Here is a 17419-nt window from a genome sequence, read left to right on the forward strand (position 1 = left end):
CACTGCATAGAAGAGGACGCTGGCAACAACAGACTGGTAAAGCATCCAGAGGAGCTTGCTGCAGACGTTGAAGGAAAGATGCAGTTTGGGGATATACTGTATAAGGTGGCATAAAGGTCATTGGCTGACCAGTTTTGTAATTTGAACCCAAGAGTTTCCACTGTGACGCCAGAGCCAATAATAATCATATTTATTACCTCTTTTTAGACTGAAGCTCTAGCATTGGCTGCTGCTAGACTAACAGGCTTAACACAAACAAGTTCTACAAATCAAATCGTCTGCATTTGCTGTCTGTTACTTGAATGTTTGAGATGCCAGGCTACCCTGTAGCTGGTCAGAATGTTGTTTGGATTATTGGGTTTTGTGTGGATCCAAGGCCAGATGGCATCTTTTTGTCAATATGAATATTATTTGACAACTTCATCTAGAACACCATTTTGACCACAGGGTTAGGTTGTGTCCTCATTGCTAGGTGGTGTCCTTATTGCTAGGTTGTGTCCTTATTGCTAGATGGTGTCCTTATTGCTAGGTTGTGTCCTTATTGCTAGGTTGTGTCCTTATTGCTAGGTGGTGTTGGTTGATTCAGTGCTGTACTGTTCCTGTTCCCACCTCCCTGCAGGGCGTTTCCCTCCTGCACTCTGTTGTGGTTAAACCTGGCCTTGCCTCCAGCTATTTGCTCTAGGCTACACACACCACTAATCCCGGGATCAGTGTTAAGGCTCTTTTCTGCTGTGTGTAGCTTAGTTGGTGCATTTGTACTTTATAAAGCATATACCATAATGGCATGTTAGTTATTCAGCAACAGACCTACATGCTCATAATTACCTCAGTGTTTCCTCTAGATCTTTTTAGAGGCAGGCCAGTCCACACCCTCCAATCAACGCAATAGTACAATACAATATGTGAAGTGAAACTGGATGGGCCATAATAACTGACTAGTTCTACTTATGTGTAGTGAACCTGGATGGGCCATAATAACTGACCAGTTCTACTTATGTGAACCTGGACGGGCCATAATAACTGACTAGTTCTACTTATGTGTAGTGAACCTGGATGGGCCATAATAACCTGACTAGTTCTACTTATGTGAACCTGGACGGGCCATAATATCCTGACCAGTTCTACTTATGTGAACCTGGGCGGGCCATAATAACTGACCAGTTCTACTTATGTGTAGTGAACCTGGACGGGCCATAATAACTGACCAGTTAAACTGCAATGTGATCGCCAGTCATGGGGGAGAGCACGTCAGCAGGATCATTTAAAAGGCAACTGTGACTACAGTGTGCGTCTGCCCTGGGGCCAATCATTTCACTGTGGACGCTGCCATGGCAACATCAGTGTAGAGTTAACACTCTGTACATGTTAGTTATGCAGCAACAGACCCACATGCTCATAATGACATGTTAGTTATGCAGCAACAGACCCACATGCTCATAATGACATGTTAGTTAGTTATGCAGCAACAGACCCCCATGCTCGTAATGACATGTTAGTTATGCAGCAACAGACCCACATGCTCATAATGACATGTTAGTTATGCAGCAACAGACCCACATGCTCATAATCGCATGTTAGATATGCAGCAACAGACCCACATGCTCATAATTACATGTTAGTTATGCAGCAACAGACCCACATGCTCATAATGACATGTTAGTTAGTTATGCAGCAACAGACCCACATGCTCATAATCGCATGTTAGATATGCAGCAACAGACCCACATGCTCATAATGACATGTTAGTTAGTTATGCAGCAACAGACCCACATGCTCATAATCGCATGTTAGATATGCAGCAACAGACCCACATGCTCATAATGACATGTTAGTTAGTTATGCAGCAACAGACCCACATGCTCATAATTACATGTTAGTTATGCAGCAACAGACCCACATGCTCATAATTACATGTTAGTTATGCAGCAACAGTCTTCATACTGAATATCCGCATTTATTCTGTTTTCTTATTTTATATTCTGTTAATACACTGCATATATATTATTATTCCTACTATTATAATGTTACTGCTACTACTGTACATTGCACATATCTGTACATGTTGTTCATACATCGTTCATGTTACATAGCCATATTTATTCTGCTCTTAAGGTAACTGCTAATGCTAGACCCATGATCCCTTGCTGTTTGTCCCACAGGGTATGAGCTACTTGGAGGATCGCCACTTGGTCCACCGGGACTTAGCAGCAAGGAACGTGCTGGTGAAGACTCCCAACCACGTGAAGATCACCGACTTTGGGCTGGCTAAACTCCTCAGTGCAGACGAGAAGGAATACCTTTCAGATGGAGGCAAGGTGAGCGAGCGCTGACCTAAAGGAGTCTTCTGAATTCATTTATATTCATTGGCAGTGTATGGCTTCTGGCGTTGCACATGTGACACCACCTGTATGATACTAGAGCTCTATACTATAGAGCATATACCACCTGTATGATACTAGAGCTCTATACTATAGAGCATATACCACCTGTATGATACTAGAGCTCTATACTATAGAGCATATACCACCTGTATGATACTAGAGCTCTGCAGTCTCTGCACTGGAGTACGACATCGTCAAACTATGACCTCCGTAATTTCCCCCATTCATTCTCTATGGCGAGTCTTAACAATACATTTCACAATACTCTTTTTGTCCACTGGTGGTTGTTTTGGCGCTGTTTCACGTTTGCCATTGAAAACGGAATGAAATGTAGGCCTACCTGTAAACAATGTAAGAGGCCTATGCTGACTGCATCAATGCTCAAAGTATTCTAAAAGTTTATTAATTAATTGTTAATAACTAACTAACTTCTATTCAAGTCATATTTCTGGGACTTTCTGGGATAATTATTTCTATTTTTTATCCACTCATTCAAATGTTCATAGAGTTCACAAAGTTCTCATTAGGTGATCTCAGATGTTTTTGCCAGCACTTCATAAAACTCTCATAGTTTGAGAACTTTGAATTATTTGTAGAATATTGCTTGTTCACAACTTGAGCTGTGTATGCAGACATAGAGTTCACACATTTTGAATAAAATACCTTTGGGACTCCCTGCTAATACTTTTGGGAATGCTAAAGTCTTTTTATTAGTATTATTTCATTTGAGCTACATTTTACACTGATATATGATGGCAACATAAACACAGCTAACAATGGTATTAAATTGCAGTAGCCTACGATTAAATGTAATGGAATATTCAACTAAGGTAGACTGCTGTTGTTCACAGCACTAAGCTATTTATGGTTACTGATACTCCGAGTCTCTGGCCCTCGCTTAGAGCCAGGCATAGTGAGCTGGCCCTCGGAAGAAAAAGTTTGGGGACCACTGCTATAGAGCATATACCACCTGAATGATACTAGAGCTCTATAGAGCTTATCGTTGATGGATGGATGGATAAGGGATTTTCTGCCCTGAAAAAAAAAAGTACTAAATTGAATACAAATGAAACGCCTGTTAATATAATACACATGACGAGCCTTGCATGATTTCAGGCCCGAATGAAGATAAATACACACATTTGGTATTGACTGAAGGGCTTGGTTTAGGGACGTAATCCAAGAAGCTGCAGATGACGGATGATGTGACAGAAGCTGGTTAGATTTGGATCTCTTATATTTGATATTTCCAAAATAAAGGCACAAAACAAATTCTTGCCATAGCTTTGAGATGAGGTTTTTTTCAGACTCCACTCTTAGATTAATCTAGGTCAACCTGAAAGGAGTGCTCTGAATCAGGACCGCCCCTTTTCTGAGTCGCTGAAGCAAGCAGTGAAGTGCTACAATCATCAGCATCATCCACTTAAAATATTGTGCATGCTGCAAACCCCCTCTGCTCAACACTTGCTTGTGGTTGTCCATCGAGTCCGATAATAATGAGAGAGAGAGAGAGAGAGAGAGAGAGAGAGAGAGAGAGAGAGAGAGAGAGAGAGAGAGGCACTTAGCTGTATTGTGCTTTCTTTACTTACAGGTTCCCATCAAGTGGATGGCGCTGGAGTCCATTCTGCATTGGACGTACACTCATCAGAGCGACGTATGGAGTTATGGTGAGGAAAGAGAGGGGGCAGTTATAACACACACAGTGGCAGCTATAATACACAGTGGCAGTTATAACACACAGTGGCAGTTATAACACACACAGGGGCAATTATAACACACACAGGGGCAGTTATACCACACAGTGGCAGTTATAACACACACAGGGGCAGTTATAACACACAGGGGCAGTTATAACACACACACCTTGAGCTTTGAGTCTCATGTCTCCCTCCTCAGGGGTGACCGTTTGGGAGCTGATGACATTCGGGTCGAAACCTTATGACGGGATCCCAGCTAGTGCCATTGCTGACCTCCTGGAGAAGGGCGAGCGTCTACCCCAGCCTCCCATATGCACCATAGACGTCTACATGATCATGGTGAAATGTGAGTGTAACAGTAGCCTCCCATATGCACCATAGACGTCTACATGATCATGGTGAAATGTGGGTGTAACAATAGCCTCCCATATGCACCATAGACGTCTACATGATCATGGTGAAATGTGAGTGTAACAATAGCCTCCCATATGCACCATAGACGTCTACATGATCATGGTGAAATGTTTAACAGTAGCCTCCCATATGCACCATAGACGTCTACATGATCATGGTGAAATGTGTAACAGTAGCCTCACATATGCACCATAGATGTCTACATGATCATGGTGAAATGTGTAACAGTAGCCTCACATATGCACCATAGACGTCTACATGATCATGGTGAAATGTGTAACAGTAGCCTCACATATGCACCATAGACGTCTACATGATCATGGTGAAATGTGAGTGTAACAGTAGCCTCACATATGCACCATAGACGTCTACATGATCATGCTGAAATGTGTAACAGTAGCCTCACATATGCACCATAGACGTCTACATGATCATGGTGAAATGTGTAACAGTAGCCTCCCATATGCACCATAGACGTCTACATGATCATGGTGAAATGTGTAACAGTAGCCTCCCATATGCACCATAGACGTCTACATGATCATGGTGAAATGTGAGTGCTGATGTTTTGGGCTTTAGCTTTGTGTCAGTGGAACTTCAGGCTAATCATCTCTTGCATCGGTCTTTTGTTGGTGCTAATCACAGAGCAAACAGTCTTATTGTAACTGTGGTCTTGTACGTGTTGGGCGTGTGCAGGTTGGATGATTGATGCGGACAGCAGACCTCACTTCAGGGAGCTTGTTGCGGAGTTCTCCAAAATGGCTCGTGATCCATCACGCTACCTGGTCATACAGGTAAATGGCTTTTTAGCATCTTGAATGTGCAGGGCTGATGAAAGTAGTTTGGGTGGATGACTTGGTGGTTGATGTGGTTGGTGTTTGGGTGGATGACTTGGTGGTTGATGTGGTTGATGAGTGAAAGGTCAGAGTGAGATCAATGACCAACCATGAGCCACATGCAGGGTGACGAGCGGATGTGCCTGCCGAGCCCGACGGACTCCCGCTTCTACCGGACGCTTGTCAGCACCGAGGGTATCGACGACGTGGTTGACGCCGAGGAGTACCTGCTGCCCAACAAGGGCTTCTTCACCGAGGGCCATCCCGGCATGCCGTCTCCACAGCAACCGCAGCATCCCCGCGTAACCACGGTGACCACCGCCTCCTACCGCACACACACACCAGCACACAACGGCTACAGGCACACAGGAAGTCCGCCGACCCCTCCCACTACCCCCCCATCTCCACCGTCTCCAACACTGCATGTCCTCACCAGAGCCAGAGTGAGTACACACACCCGCGCACACACACACACACACACACACACACACACACACACACACTGCTGCACTTAGGCACCACTGGAGTGAGTACACACACACGCACGCGCACACACGCACACACACACACACACACACACACACACACACACACACACTCTGCTGCACTACTTGGGCACCGCTGCTTTGAAGTCTGGTTAAACCTGTTGGCCATAACTTTCTCAGGAAGTGAGCGTAGACTGCAGCAAGTTTCTGTTTCAGTATCAGGGTGGCAGAGGTCCAGTATGTGTTGTGCAATATGGATGTTTCAGTATTAGGGTGGCAGAGGTCCAGTATGTGTTGTGCAATATGGATGATGTGCACAACAGTAGTGCAATTCTGGTTGGAAATGGACCATGCTACATTTTCCTGTGCATGGTACAATCTGGTTTGCCTCCTACAAGTGTTTAAATGTATTAAGATTTTACTGGCCATGAATAATATGAACAAAGTATGGTGTGTGAAAAACCCAAATCAATAGTTATACGATCACAGGTCAGCAGTAGGGTCATTATGACTGTTTAAGAGACATGGTGAATGTCCTTCCTCTAGCAGTGTAAATGTAGGGTGATGATGGCCTTTAATGTTCTTCCTGTAGCAGTGTAAATGTAGGGTGATGATGGCCTTTAATGTTCTTCCTGTAGCAGTGTAAATGTAGGGTGATGATGGCCTTTAATGTTCTTCCTGTAGCAGTGTAAATGTAGGGTGATGATGCCTTTTAATGTCCACAGAGACGCTGACATAGTTGTGCTTGTATTTTCTTCAACAGAATGGTCACCCAGCAAGAGAGAACAGTATCATCCTCCGCTACATCACTGACCCTACCAAGGGACCACTGGAGAAGGACCATCCTCTGCCAGGTAAGGATGATCGCTGGTCAAGTAAGGGATAATGTATAGAACGCCGGTCATTATCGGAAAATAAGTTCAGACAGGGCAAACAGGACTCCGACACGACTTGCGGAGTGATATGAAAGACTTAAATCAAAAACACAAAATCTGTTGCCATTGACAGCAGTAAATATGTTTGTAGTGGTAATTACACAGATATATTATTTTACCTCAGAACGTTGGAAAATCCCATTCAAGTCAGCGCAGCGTTCTACTAGCACTGTGGGGAGCCGTGTAAAAAGCACATGTAATGCCAATGTACCCACCGCATCATAATAGTGCCAGCTCGTCCTGTTTCTAATTCAGATGACCACGCAATAGTGCCAGCTCGTCCTGTTTCTAATTCAGATGGCCACGTATATGTTTCTAATTCAGATGGCCATATGTCGTGTTCTCCTGTTGGCCTAGTAGTAAACCCAAAAGTGATATTAATATTAGGAACAACGCAGCTAAATTCCTTTGTTTTGAAGACAATAGCTGGGTGGATTCCCGGTTGGGATTTCATAGGTCTGGTTCAAGGCTCTTCCAAATGAACTTGTGAAAGACTTCTCAGAAGTCGGGGTGTTATTTTTAGAAATATAATATTTGGAGGCCTTGGCTTGAGAGTGCAGGAGTATGCAGGCTGTATGCTGAAGTGATGATTTATGGGAAGGCATCACTTCTGGCCTCGGACTAACAAGCTAAGCCCACTAAGCCGCTAAGCCAGCGTTGGGAAATACTCCACAGCTCTGTGCAATGATCCCCTTTTCTAGTTTTGTGTAATTTTTATTTATTTTCTCACTGGCTTTGTTCTCACCCCCTTAAACAGAGTATGTGAACCAGCAAGAGTCCACACTGGGCAACATGATGAACCCAAACTACGAGGAGCTGAGAGGGGGGGGCAGTCATGACGGTCGCCACAGTTACGATGATGATGAGGAGGAGGATTATGATGAAGATGGGTACTGCGAGGTGCTCAGTGGAAAGCCGGACGCGCCAGATTACCTGAACACGGCCAGCTGCACGCTCCCGCGCTCGCGCTGTGCCAACCTGGACAACCCGGACTACCAGGAGGACTTCCTGCCCCTGGACGTTCCCCGAGGCCTCTTCCTGCCAGCCGCAGAGAACCTGGAGTATCTGGGGCTGAACGCTAAAGTGCAGACGCCGGCGCATTAAGAGCTCGGGAGCAGCGCACATATGGACCAGCGCCACGTGAGACAGCTGGGGTCTATCTGGGCCCTGGCCTGGCCTGGTCTGGAACAGAACAAGGGCCAAAACTGGAATGTCATAAACTTTTATTTTATCCTTCCGTGTTACTGAAGACTTAATGGGGTTTTCACGTAAGCATCTGAGCAAGTCTAAGGTTGTGTGTGTGTGTGTGTGTGTGTGTGTGTGTACACACGCACAGGGGAACTGACTTTGAAACATCACAAGCCGCACCGGTTGAGTTGCCCGGACTGGTTGAGACTGCCCGGATGCGCTGGAAAAAACGCTCTCGTCCACTCATCCACAGGATAAAGGTGGCGGATGCTCGCTGGTCACGAACCTTGACCTCACCTTGAGCCGTGTAGCCCTGCAGTGGAGCATCACGTCCACCGAGACGGGCCGCAGAGGAAAGGGCCGCCTCGCAGGACGTGACGCTCCACTGCCTGCCCTGGACAGAAGTGGGTTGTGCTGGACAGGCCAGAGGCGCGTAGACTGATACACGTGTTGGAGTGCTGACAGAATGAAGGCTGTTTTGTAGCAGGTTGAATTGTTTTGTGACAACGAATCAGCAGGAGTTTTCCCACAGAGAACTCTAAAAACTACTTGAAACAATTACTCATCTCTTTGTCAGATGCTGCATTTAAGTAGCAGGATGGCTCTATACTCTCACCGTAGTCATAGCATAAACTAATACAATTAACAACTAGTTCAACAAACTGATTTCTTGTTTTCAGTATACTTATAGCAGGACACGATACAGATGACCTCCAGTTCTCATCCCACGTAGAACAGAAAAATGTGTTTTTGGATGTTGTGTTTATTTGTGTACAAAGTAGTCAGAATGTTATAATTGTAAGTTTTTATGGAGTGTAATTTAAAAACCAGTATTATAGTTTTTTTTATGTTATTCAGGGGCCAATTTTTAACAGGCAAGCAATCTGTTCTGGGTCAAATTTGTAAAGTAAGCAAGGCCACCTAATAGCAAGGCGAAGTAAGCACACATAACTATTAATTATTCAATCAAAGTCACTTTTAGTACAAAGCCTTGAATAATGCATGTAGCACTGCATGCGAATCCCACTGTGTGGAGACTGAACACAAGAGAGCAGTGATGGACAGGTGTAGTGCTGGCAGTGTTTGGGTCATTAAACCCTCTGATCTGACCAGGCCAAATTCACAGGCCACAGAACTCACAGGCCACGAAGGGACATTTGAACAGTTGCGGTTTCAGCACATTTTGCTCAAAGTATTCTGTAAATAAATGATTGCATTTTATTAACTAAAAGAGAAAGATTGAAGATGGAATATCTTTTAGCTTTGCTGTGCCGTTTAAGATGTTCTGAATTCAGGCCGTTTACCTCCTCTACAAAACTGCACAAAGGAGAATAAACAGAGAATAAACTCAAGAGAGGCAACTACACTCTAATGGACCTTCTAGTAAACAGGGATTTACACAATACGGGGCATTTTTTGCTCAAAGTGCAACCTACGGTGGCCCAGACGGCTCAAAGTAAATCCAAAGTAGGTATGTTCTTCAATCACTCAAAGAAGAAGGTGAAGCCAAGAAAAACATGCATTTTTATGCATGTAATAATTTTTATTTCTTAGGATCCCACGTTTGTGATGTTAAATAATGTGTCAATGCACTGTCTCTTAGGACCCTGCAATTGTGATGTGACCGTCTCATCTAATTGAGCCTAAGCTTTCCTTGTGCTCTTTTTCTACAAACAGAAGGTTTGAATATGATCTTACAAACACATTATTACCAAAGACCGGTTGGTTCCATCAGCAATGATCTGATCTAATTCCCGGGGTGTTTTTTAGGGATATGTCAACATGCAAATCCGTGTAACTGAAATAATGACGTCAGGTTTTTTCTCTACACACTCATTGAACTTCACAGTCCTACATAGGAGCCACTGTTTTGGTAGGTAGGCTTAGTTTATAAAACACTGTTTTAGTAGGCCTAGTTTATACAACACTGTTTTGGTAGCATTTTTGGTATACATTTTGTATAGCGCTAAAATGATAAACTGCTGATATAGGTCATTTGGTTCCTTTAAATAGAAGAACGTATGTGTATGCATTTCATTGGTCCTCGTGTGATATGGTGCACTTGTAGGTATGTAGGTGTCCAGTGTAAATGCACTTAATATTTACATCTTGTTTGCTACTGAATATGTTGCCATTCAATAAAAAGAACGCAGTTGGACATGGGCAGTGTGGTTGTTGTCCTTGGAAAAATCTACTGTTAATGATTAAGAAAGAGTATTCTGCTGTTAATGATTAAGAATGAGTATTCTTGTCATAACAAATTGATGGTACGCCAAAGTTAACATCTGTTTAAAATTTCATTGTCTTTGCATGTTGAGTGTGACGCCCGTTGTCGGGAAACAACGAACAATCAATTTTGTTGCGTCGTGTCTGGCTTACACCACCACATCTCCCTCCTGACAGTTTGAGAATTGCATTAACTGTTTGCTAACAACCCATGAGCACACTGTGCACTAAGCCTGGAGAAGAGCGCCCCTGTGTGGCAGAGAGCAGTACATACAAGTTAAAACAAATGTAGTGTTGCATTCTCATAAATTATGCTGTTGATATTGACGATTGATTCATTATAGTGAATCTATGTGCTATAATTTAATCATTAAGCTATTATTATCACAAGTACTATGTGCTATAATTTAATCATTAAGCTAATTTAATCATTAAGCTATTATTATCACAAGTACTATGTGCTATAATTTAATCATTAAGCTATTATCACAAGAATTTAATCATTAAGCTAATTTAATCATTAAGCTATTATTATCACAAGTACTATGTGCTATAATTTAATCATTAAACTATTATCACAAGGACTATGTGCTATAATTTAATCATTAAGCTATTATTATCACAAGTACTATGTGCTATAATTTAATCATTAAGCTAATTTAACCATTAAGCTATTATTACCACAAGTACTATGTGCTATAATTTAATCATTAAGCTATTATTACAAGGACTATGTGCTATAATTTAATCATTAAGCTATTATTATCACAAGTACTATGTGCTATAATTTAATCATTAAGCTATTATTATCACAAGTACTATGTGCTATAATTTAATTATTAAGCTAATTTAATCATTAAGCTATTATTATCACAAGTACTATGTGCTATAATTTAATCATTAAGCTATTATCACAAGGACTATGTGCAATTATATGAAAACACACGGTGCCATCTGACATCATCACTTTCACTAGTTTCTCTGTTTTGGGGCGGAGCAATCCTGATATTGTGATACATTGTGGCTAATAAGTGTAAATATTGATTTCCACATTCCTCATATATTCATCTGTCTCTTAGAAATACTAATGAAAAACACAAATGTACATGCATGATTAAATATAAGACTTTAATAAAACTTACATTATTCTTTTTAACAACATATACAATATCTCATAGTTTAGACAGGCATTCTTTGAATAAGGACATTTTGTCAGTGTTCTATACAAAAATCAACCATTCAAATGCCTGCATGAGTTTAAGTCCAGAAACTCCAAGACAAAACTGAAAAATAAATACCCTTCACTCCCTGTTTTCTAGCGTATCCCAATCCAAAGCCAAGGGGAATGTTGATTAGTGTGAGGTCAGCAGGTATTTTCCAGTCCATCTCCAGACGCTTGCATTCCTCGGCCGTGTGGCTACACGGCCACTGGCTTCATAAGCGCCTGCTCTCCAAACATCTGTTTGAAGTGTGCCACATGCTCCTCACAGTGCTCACCTGCAACACACGCCACACACACACACACACACACACACACGACTCAGGAGGGATGCAGTTGGCACAGTGCTACCAAGCTGAGGAACTGGCTTTGGCTTCTAGGGAAGATGTTGCTGGGGATGTTATCAGACGTACTAATGATTAATGTAATGCTGAAGCTAGCGTAGGCTAGTGACTGCTGTGAATAGGGCAGCTGGCAACTAGGGAAAGCCCTTGTGACAGCACGGAAAGACGGCTGACAGGAGGAAATAGACCCCACCGGGGCTACGATGGGTTAGCAGCTCATTGTGGCAGTAGCCCAGGCTTCACTAAGCTATGGGCTGCACCCTACTAAGCTACAGTACGACATAATGAGAAAATACCCCTAGAGTCAGCGAGAGCAGGGGCGGAAGATGACTCACTTGTGATAGACATGGTTACTGACCAGGCACGTGCAGAGAAGGGGGGGTACAGGGGCTCTAGCAGCTGCCCTTTTGCCCCTTTGATGTCCAAGTGCCCTTTTGACAAGACCCGTTTTTTACTTTTTAAAATTTGTAATACTTCCGCTAGTTCCAACATGAATATTCACTAAAGTGTCTCATTAATAGTTTGTGAAATTAGAAATGTACAAAAATAACAATTTTCTGTGTTAATTGAAATGCCTTGCGGCCACCAATCTGTGACGTCATGCATTCAGTGAACTCTCAGAAGGTGCACGCAGGCACAGTGCTGCAGGAGACGTTTGGGAGCACGGTAAGGTCACTTGGCAGTTAGCCTATCTGAACATGCAATAGTATTCAGCTTAGAGATAGAGAATAAAATGTTTAAAGTTGTTTCATGTTTAATGAAGTAGGCTATCAAACCCGTTTTAACCATGTCATGGTCTATCCATTTCAATAACCTGGCAGCTTCGAAAATCTAAGGCTGAACGTTCATAACATATTCTGTTTAGGTTACTATGTTATAGTAGCTTAGGTTAGTAGACCTAGTTCATAAAACAGAGTAGGCAAACCTTTTCTAAATCGTCATAAGCCGACGACATAGGCTACTGTAGTTGTTTAACTTTTTAACATTACGCGTCATTTCACTCAGTGGCCACACGCACAGCACGTGAATCTGCAAGACACCAGCTTGCTAATGGTGATAGTTCACTGTGATAAACATTAAAATTATAGCCTGACAAGCCAGACTAGGCAATAACATATTTGCTGCCGCTAGGGTGTGTCTAGATTTCTAGGCTATTGAAATTAGCTTTGAATTTAATCAATAAGATGTAGCCTTATAGCCTATGATCTCTGTGTAGACAATAGCCTAATGAAAACTGAAAAGACCTATCTGTCTGTGCCCTGGCTACAGTAGGCCTACAGTACATGCACTCCTATTGAATTTTCAGAACCAAGGAGAGAAATGAGGAAAATGTGTTACAGCTCTGTCTGCTATTTACACCCATTCTTCTTGATACATAATGAATAAATATGAAAATGTATAAAATGTTTATCAGTACATTAGACTACTTTGCAAATTGCTAAACCATATAATAGCCTGTCCCACCATAATCATTGAAATAGCATAATGCTAGAATTTAAATGCAAAAAAAAAAAAAAAATGTCCAGCTCAGGTTCAGATGATTAAAGCTTTATAGGCTAGGGAATGTAAAACTTAAGTTCCAGTTTACACCATTCAAATTGTGTGTATCTTTTCTAGTTTTCGTATGCATTATGTTCTATAAAACATGATATTATATTCTGCAGTGCAAAGATGCCCACTAAAGACAGGAAGCAAAAGCAGAGGGAGAAGGAGCTGCGGGAGGCAGCAAAAGGCAGTGTTTTATTTTGATATAATTTGCATGTAGCCTATGTATTCTCTATTGGGTTGTAATCAAAATGAAGTTTTAAATAAAGTTAACACGTTTTCTGAAAATTTTGTTCCATGTGCCCTTTTTTTAAATTTGAGCCCCTGCCCCTTCAAAGGTCTCTGCACGCCCCTGTTACTGACCCTGGAACGAATTTGATTACGAGTAAAGAAAAAAATGTCTGTGGAAGCCACTAGTTCAGAGAAAACTGACAAAAAGCTTAAGATGTGCGTGTGTGGTTGGCAGAAGGTTAAGTGCTTGGTAGAGGGAACACAGGGTCCCCGCATTGATAGCTACTTCTTAAGAAGTGCATAATATAATATAATATAAGGAAAATATAAGGAAAAATAGGAAGAAGAAATCACGAGCTCGACTAGCATTCTATAAAGACCCATTTAAGTTTGTTAAGTCTTTATTCGTAATGCAGAAGAGTGGTAGTCTTTTGGAACCTAAGCAGAAGCTTGAGGAGTATTTAGAGGGAGTGCACAAAGATGGGGAGAGGTTCAGAGAGATGATACTTCCTGCTGATATCCCACCTATTGGTGAATTAAGTAGCCAATGCGACGAGGTGGAAAGAGGTGCAAGAAGTAATAAAACGTGCAAGGGCCTCTTCAGCCCCGGGACCTAATGCACCAGATGTTTTAAGATTTTTATGGCAATTAATGAAGATAGTTTGGAAAAAGCAGAGTATTCCCAAGGCTTGGCGGAGGGCTGGGGGAATATTTATTCCCAAAGAAAAGGACGCAGTGGAGATTAATCAATTTAGGCCAATTAGTCTACTGAATGTTGAAGGTAAGGTTTTCTTCAGTGTGGTGGCACGGAGACTGACAAATTACCTTGAAAGGAATAAACTAATTGATACCACGGTGCAAAAAGCTGGAATTCCTGGCTTCTCCGGGTGCTTTGAGCATACCAGCATGATTTGGCACCAAATTCAATTAGCAAAGCGTGAGAAGAGAGACCTGCACATTGTGTTCTTGGATTTGGCTAATGCTTTTCGGTCTGTGCCGCATAGTCTGTTGTGGGAGGCCTTTGATTATTTCAGAATCCCAGGTAGCATTAAAAGCCTAGTAAAAAGCATACTTTCTGGATATTCAATTATGTTTTACTAGAGCTGATTACACCACAGGGTGGCAACAACTCGAGATAGGAATCATGGCGGGATGTACCATCTCCCCACTTGCTTTTACAATGGGTAATGGGTGGGGAGAAGTTGCAGGGAGGGCCACGCCTCCCCTGATTAGGGCTTTCATGGATGACATGACAACCTTGACGTCAACAGTTCCATGCACCAACAGGTTGCTGGATAATTTAAATAGTAATCTGCAATGGGCCAGAATGAAGGTGAAGCCAAGTAAGTCTAGGAGTCTCTCAATTGTTAAAGGGAAGGTAACAGATAAGAAGTTTGCTATAAATAAGGAGGTGATTCCCACAGTTCTGGAGAAACCAGTGAAGAGTCTGGGAAGGTGGTATGATGCAAGCCTTAGTGATAAATCACAGGTTGAAGACTTGAGACAGGTCACTAGGCAAGGTATGCCAAGGTAAAAAATTGACAAGTCAGGGCTGCCAGGTAAGCTCAAGCTGTGGTGTTTGCAGTTTGGTTTATTGCCTCGGCTAATGTTGCCATTGACAGTTTATGAAGTTCCTCTGTCAAAGGTAAAGAGGTTGGAAAAAATGATCAACTCCTTTGTCAGAAAATGGCTCGGAGTCCCACGCTGCTTAAGGGTTAGGGTTAGTAAGATGTACTAAGGCAGTGTCGCAGGCAAAACAAGGGCAGTGGGTGAACTGGGAAGGGGTGGAAAAAAGACGGATTAAATGGAAAGATCTATGGGGCATGGAAGCTGGTAGGATCAGATTTATGTTAGGTGCTACAAATGATGTGCTCCCATCTCCCAAGAATTTAAGTCAATGGTTTGGTGAGGATGATAAATGCATACTTTGCTCGTGTGTGGGCAGTCTCCACCATATCCTATCAGGGTGCAAGGTAAGTCTCACCCAGGGGCGGTATACGTGGCGTCATAACCAGGTATTGAAATGTGTGGCAGCGGCAATAGAGGATAAAAGGAGAGAAGTCAATTCATTAGCAGCTAGTAAAGGGGTAAGGCAAATTAACTTTGTATGTCAGGGGGATAAACCTTGTTCCACGAAGGCCAGGGGCCTCATTTATAAAAGTGTTGCGTAGAAACCATCCTTCAATTGATCTTAGATAATTTCTGAAATGATCGTACGTGTGATTCAGAGAAAACGAACGTACGCACAAAAAAACGTGCGTACGTCACCCTTCCAGATGTGCCCATTATAAATCACAAATGAACGTCAACTTGTGCGCAGCCGGATGGTTTTAGGTCTCCGCCTTGAATAGCTCGAATAGCTTAACTAATTAACTAATTATGTTTTTTCCAGCAAAGCTTTCTGGAAAGAGATCGTATGCATCCATGTCCATTGTCCTCGGCTCGCTTTCATTCCTTTTGCTTGCAGTAATGTAAATAATCAACATTTAGTATGTTTAGGCCTACTTTGTAGAAAAAAATTGGGTAGGCCTACCTTATGAAGGAAAGACCTCTAGGCCTACAGCATAATCCTGTACGTTATGGTAGAGTAGGCTACTGTAGGCTACGTTTCCAATATGACCCAGGGTAATATGCTGATTTAGCCTACAAAACAGAGGACTAAATTAACCGTGATAGGTCATGTAGGCTTAACGTTTCTTTTAGGATCGGCTATGTTTTAGCTGAAAAAGTAACCTAGTTCTCCGGTCATTTTTCATTCATTCTGCATATCTTTGCTATCGTTTTCTTTCAATAATGTCCAATGGCTTAAACATTGTCCTTTATTGTTTGCTTTAGGCCTACCTTTATATTTTAGCCTACATTATTCAACTCACGTACTGTCATCTGATTTTGGGCACTGCCAGTCAAAAAAAGCAAACAGGTGCGCGCTCTGCACCTCTTTACGCAACTCCGACGCAACACTAAATATGAAGATGCCCGGCTTTCAGAAGATAACTTCCGTCCCTTGGTTGTGTAGGCTATATATATATTATATAAAATATCTATAGCCTACATTGTATAGCTTACATTCAAATATTACCTTTCTGTTACGAAGCTGGGAATAGGTATGAGCGCAAATTAGGATGTAGTGGAGGCTAAACGCGAGTAAACGCAGTTTATCCACCTCTGAAATTTCAGAAATAGAGTTTAGGCCTACCCACCTCTTATTAGAGTTTATCCACCTCTTAAAAGAGTTTATTCACTTTTAACATTCAAAACTGTATTATCCAATACCATCCTATATTCCCAATACTATACAATAACCTCCACCATTATCAAACATGTTCTGAATGCCTTTTTTAAAAATCCGATACCGCATGGCGCAGTCCACCTCACCGAGATTGCAAAATTCATAGTTCACCCACCTCTTATTTTACCACTACATCCCTGGCACAAATGTACTTTTCCTCTCCTAAACGAGGGCAATTGGACATGTTGTGGTCAATATTACATTGGTGAGAACACTAAATATACTAGATCACCTTCAAGAATGTTTCAATCATTCTATCTATGAAATAAGTAAGCTATACGTTTTTTCACTTTCTTAAGTGGGCTGTAGTTCTCATGAGCAGTTTTATGCTGAAGCAGATTCCCAAACTGTGGTACGCGTACGGGAGATGAAAAGGGCAACGTTGGAAAGGAGTTCAAAATAATTAATTAATTAATAATCTAATTAATGAATAAATAATACACAATTTCGAATCGGGTTATAATGATATGGAAACGTGAAATTAAAGGAAATCATTTGTAAACTCTATAATAGGCTATGTTTTCATTAAAAAAATAAGCTACACAAAATACACGTGATTTCCTGCGGGCAGCCAGAATATCTGGCGCGTTAGTTTCGTTGAAGTATAGGCTAGGTAGAACGCTGCGTAA

General features: G+C 42.0%; 2 protein-coding genes across 4 annotated transcripts in view; one reads left to right on the top strand and one right to left on the bottom strand.

The window, feature by feature from the left end:
* LOC121688530 (epidermal growth factor receptor-like) overlaps positions 1-10094 on the top strand; it is a 58454-nt gene extending 48360 nt beyond the window's left edge. For 2 of the 3 annotated variants that reach the window (XM_042068181.1, XM_042068179.1), the window contains exons 21-27: positions 2160-2315; positions 3973-4048; positions 4278-4424; positions 5189-5286; positions 5454-5771; positions 6577-6667; positions 7506-10094. In XM_042068181.1, coding sequence (XP_041924115.1) covers positions 2160-2315; positions 3973-4048; positions 4278-4424; positions 5189-5286; positions 5454-5771; positions 6577-6667; positions 7506-7852 — 1233 coding nt within the window. In that variant the 3' untranslated portion in view covers positions 7853-10094. The remainder of the gene's footprint in view (positions 1-2159; positions 2316-3972; positions 4049-4277; positions 4425-5188; positions 5287-5453; positions 5772-6576; positions 6668-7505) is intronic. The other variant, XM_042068180.1, reaches the window with a different exon arrangement.
* Positions 10095-11271: 1177 nt separating this feature from the next.
* rmc1 (regulator of MON1-CCZ1) overlaps positions 11272-17419 on the bottom strand; it is a 28283-nt gene continuing 22135 nt past the window's right edge. The window contains exon 20 of the mRNA XM_042068183.1: positions 11272-11659. Within this exon, the coding sequence (XP_041924117.1) occupies positions 11580-11659 (80 nt within the window). The 3' untranslated portion in view covers positions 11272-11579. The remainder of the gene's footprint in view (positions 11660-17419) is intronic.

This window comes from Alosa sapidissima, chromosome 17 (assembly GCF_018492685.1).
Source record: "Alosa sapidissima isolate fAloSap1 chromosome 17, fAloSap1.pri, whole genome shotgun sequence".
Taxonomy (NCBI): domain Eukaryota; kingdom Metazoa; phylum Chordata; class Actinopteri; order Clupeiformes; family Clupeidae; genus Alosa; species Alosa sapidissima.